This window comes from Teleopsis dalmanni, chromosome 2 (genome assembly GCF_002237135.1).
Source record: "Teleopsis dalmanni isolate 2A chromosome 2, ASM223713v2, whole genome shotgun sequence".
NCBI classification, from domain to species: domain Eukaryota; kingdom Metazoa; phylum Arthropoda; class Insecta; order Diptera; family Diopsidae; genus Teleopsis; species Teleopsis dalmanni.
In genome coordinates this window covers 14751657-14755235 of record NC_051847.1, presented here as the reverse complement: position 1 = coordinate 14755235, position 3579 = coordinate 14751657, and the positions used below count along the sequence as shown (strand labels likewise).

General features: G+C 28.4%; 1 protein-coding gene across 1 annotated transcript; it reads left to right on the top strand.

The window, feature by feature from the left end:
* The first annotated feature begins 131 nt into the window (after positions 1–131).
* On the top strand, positions 132–2500 carry LOC119681084. Its single transcript, XM_038094158.1, has 2 exons — positions 132–1148; positions 1649–2500. The coding sequence occupies exon 2, from the start codon at positions 1794–1796 to the stop codon at positions 2145–2147; it is 354 nt and encodes a 117-aa protein (XP_037950086.1). The 5' UTR covers positions 132–1148; positions 1649–1793; the 3' UTR covers positions 2148–2500.
* The last annotated feature ends 1079 nt before the right edge of the window (positions 2501–3579 follow it).

The window sequence follows — 3579 nt, the reverse complement described above, 5'->3', positions numbered from 1 at the left end:
TATTTCAAACATTCTATATAATGAACATTAATATATATGGATAAAATAGTTTAATATATGCAAATTTACTTTATATATTTACCACTCTTTAGTCATTTCTAATTTTATTATTATTAATTTTTATTCTTTCCTTCCTCGGCTCTAGTCACAATCTTTACACAGTAAGTAATGCTGATTATAAAGTTCCTGAAATACGCTTGGAATATGGTTTCCCAGAGCATGAACCTCAAATCGATTCACACAACTCAGTTAGTCACGATGATACCACAAAAGATGTTGTACCAACAACATATGCACCTCACATATAAACGGCACATACATTCACATACCACACATACTTAGACATCCAAATATCCAATAAAAGTCAAAAATCCCATAGATATATATTCCTATAAAACAAAGAAAGAAAAAATAATCAAATTAATCTAGTAGTAGTTATTATAATAATTTATTATAATATTTATTTAATTGAATTGATATTAATTAATTCAAGCCAATTCCTATGGAAGCTGCTGTTAAGTTATCCAGCTGCATCCTAACAACTAACTCCAAAAAACCTAATGACAAGTATTCCAATAATGCAACCAATTCCGTCAAATAAGTAGACGCATAACTGTTATACATTAAAACATTTTAAAACATTTTAAACTTCTCATACATTAAGCTTAGTTTACATTTAATACAATATCAATAACATCGCACCCGTTCCTGATCCATGCACGATTTTTACCACCCCTTCCAATACACCACATATCCACAAACACACACACAGCAAAGTATACGCACAGTTACAGAATTCTACATTAAGTTACTTAACTAAAACATTACAATTTTTCCACAAAATAAAAACCAAAAATATTAAACTTTTGCGATGACGTCAAATAATAACAACCACAAAAACAAAATCATCGTCATAACAACAACAACAACTTTAACAACAATTCCAACTACACAACAATATGAAACAACTAAACAACATCATAGACAACAACCACAAAGAAACCCACTACCACCACAAAACGCACCACCACCACTACAACAACAACGACCACCACGCCACGTAATATACTCTTCAACTATGATGATGAAGGACGTCATAAGATATTGCATCAGGAGGACGCACGTAAACACGACAAATACGACCATGCGTAAGTATTAGACAATTACACTTATTACAGTTATTACAGTAATTCTTCGCGGAAGAATTATAACAACAACAGTATTAGCAGCAATAATTATTGTAGGCGTTGCCATTGACAATAGTTATTTCATTTCTCAGTCATTTTTTTATTGGGAAAAAAGTTTAAAATACATTTTTTTGTTAATGCTTCAGAAGACATCTATAATATTGTAATGAATTGTAGGTGTCTTCCAAAAATTAAATATATTCTCTCTTATCTATACATTTATATATTATATATATACTATATATATATTAATAATATATTCATATATTACTAATATTTTATAAATATATATTTATATTTTACAATATAATTTTTTACATATGTTTTAATCCGGCTATAAATGCATTATAAAAAAACACGTTGATAACTAAATTCAATAAATTTTATATTTTATAAAATTGTATTATATTTTATCTCTGTTAAAAAAATTATATTAATCTTATCTTATATCTTCGTTCTAGATACTTAACTGAGAATGGCATCTATGGTGAAGAACAAGCGAAATTGCATCACGAAGGCGGCACTCACGCCAAGGGTTACTATGAATACACTGGTGATGATGGTAAATTGTACCGTGTCAACTACAAAAGCAACCACGAAGGCTTCATGCCCATGGGTGAACATATACCCACACCACCTCCAATTCCAGAAGCCATTGCTCGTGCCTTGAAATGGGTAGATGAAAAACGCAAAGCCAACGGTGAGATGCCAATGTTTGACGAACGCGGTTTCCGTATTGACAAAATGATGACCAAAGACATCATGGCAAAAATCAAGTCCATACATGTAGAGGATATGCCAGCTGAAATTGGCGAAAAAATCCGTGAACTACAAAGGGAAATGGAATTAGAGGAACGTAAACAACAGGAATGGGAACGAACACACTACGAAAGCGAAACTGATGCTGCTGTTACTGATCGGCAATATTATGATGATGCCACAGAGCAATATTACGGTTAAGACGAGTTAGACTAAACAAATAAAAAAAACAACTCGTAAACAATTGTGATGCCACTTCAGGGATTAAAAAGCTATTAAGTTTATTTATTTTAGTGTTAAATTGTTAAAAAAAAATAAATGTTAAAATTTTATGAAAACTCATTCGAAATCAAATTCATAAACATTTTCGTATCGAATTTAATTTTCTTGCCATTAAGTAACGAGTAACCATTAGAGTTGTGCTGAAAATACGAGAAATGTGTAATATTAACAAATTTACTTAAGTCACCACCACAACTTGTCATACTAAAACAATTCCCCTTCCCCACGCATTTGTCGCTCCAGACAAACTATAACAAGCCATCAAACAAAAATCTTTAAAAAAAAAATTATAATTATTTAAACAAAAATGTTTTAAAATTGTATTTAATTTATAATTTATAATTTAAAATATAAATAAAAATTGTTAGAATTTTAATTATTGAAATTGTGTTTTATTCTCTGCATTTTGGATTGCCTTCCTAATAAGTAATAAATTTACTAGCCGAAACGAATGGCGATAAAGGTGTCTTTCACTTCGTTTATGAGAAAAATGTTCTTACTTAAAAATTAAATTAAAAATTAAAAAATATAATACCAACAAAAGTAGTAAATAAAACTCATTTTAAACTGTTTTTTATGGTTTTTCATGGTCAAGATTCACGCACTGTCACAGCAGGCCATGTAAAAAAATTCGAAACCGCTTCGAGTTGTGGGTGTGCCAAGCAGGAAGCAAGTATTTAAAACTACAATTTAAATCTCTTCAAAACACATAAAATATAATTAAAAAACCTCAAATGATACAAAAAATTAAATACATATCTTAAATATAAGACAATCTACTAAATTTCTTTATTTAAAATGTAGATAATCTCGATAAGTGACAATTTTGAAAATTTCCTGCCATTAAAAATGAACACAATCCAATAAATTCCACAGCCTCAAATGAGAATGTGCGTTAATAAACTTGCTTCCAAGCACAACAAGATACATGTAAAAATTAAATAAATTAAATAAATTAATAATTAAACTTATAAGAACGGAGTTCACTGCCTTAGAATTATTCAAATAAGTGCACAGAGTACACAGAGTATACAGAAAACTTATTAAAATTTATTACATTACACAAAGTAAACAATAAATTCCAATTATACGAAAAGCACTCACACAGAGATGTCAAGCACTTCAAATTAATTAAATAATATTTAATAAAATTTAATATTTATTTTGAATATTCCACATTTTAATCAACTGTCTACTTTTGAATAAACAACAACAATTATATTTTTTATGTTTTTTTTAAGAGAATATATTTATTTCAATATTTTTATATAATATTAAATTATATTTTAGATTCTTATCTCAAATAATTTTGTTTTGATGAATGAAAATAGAAACAAAACATATTAAGTTC

Coding starts and splice junctions, on each gene's coding strand:
- LOC119681084 (XM_038094158.1), top strand. CDS start 1,794: ATGCCCATGGGTGAACATATACCCACACCACCTCCAATTCCAGAAGCC.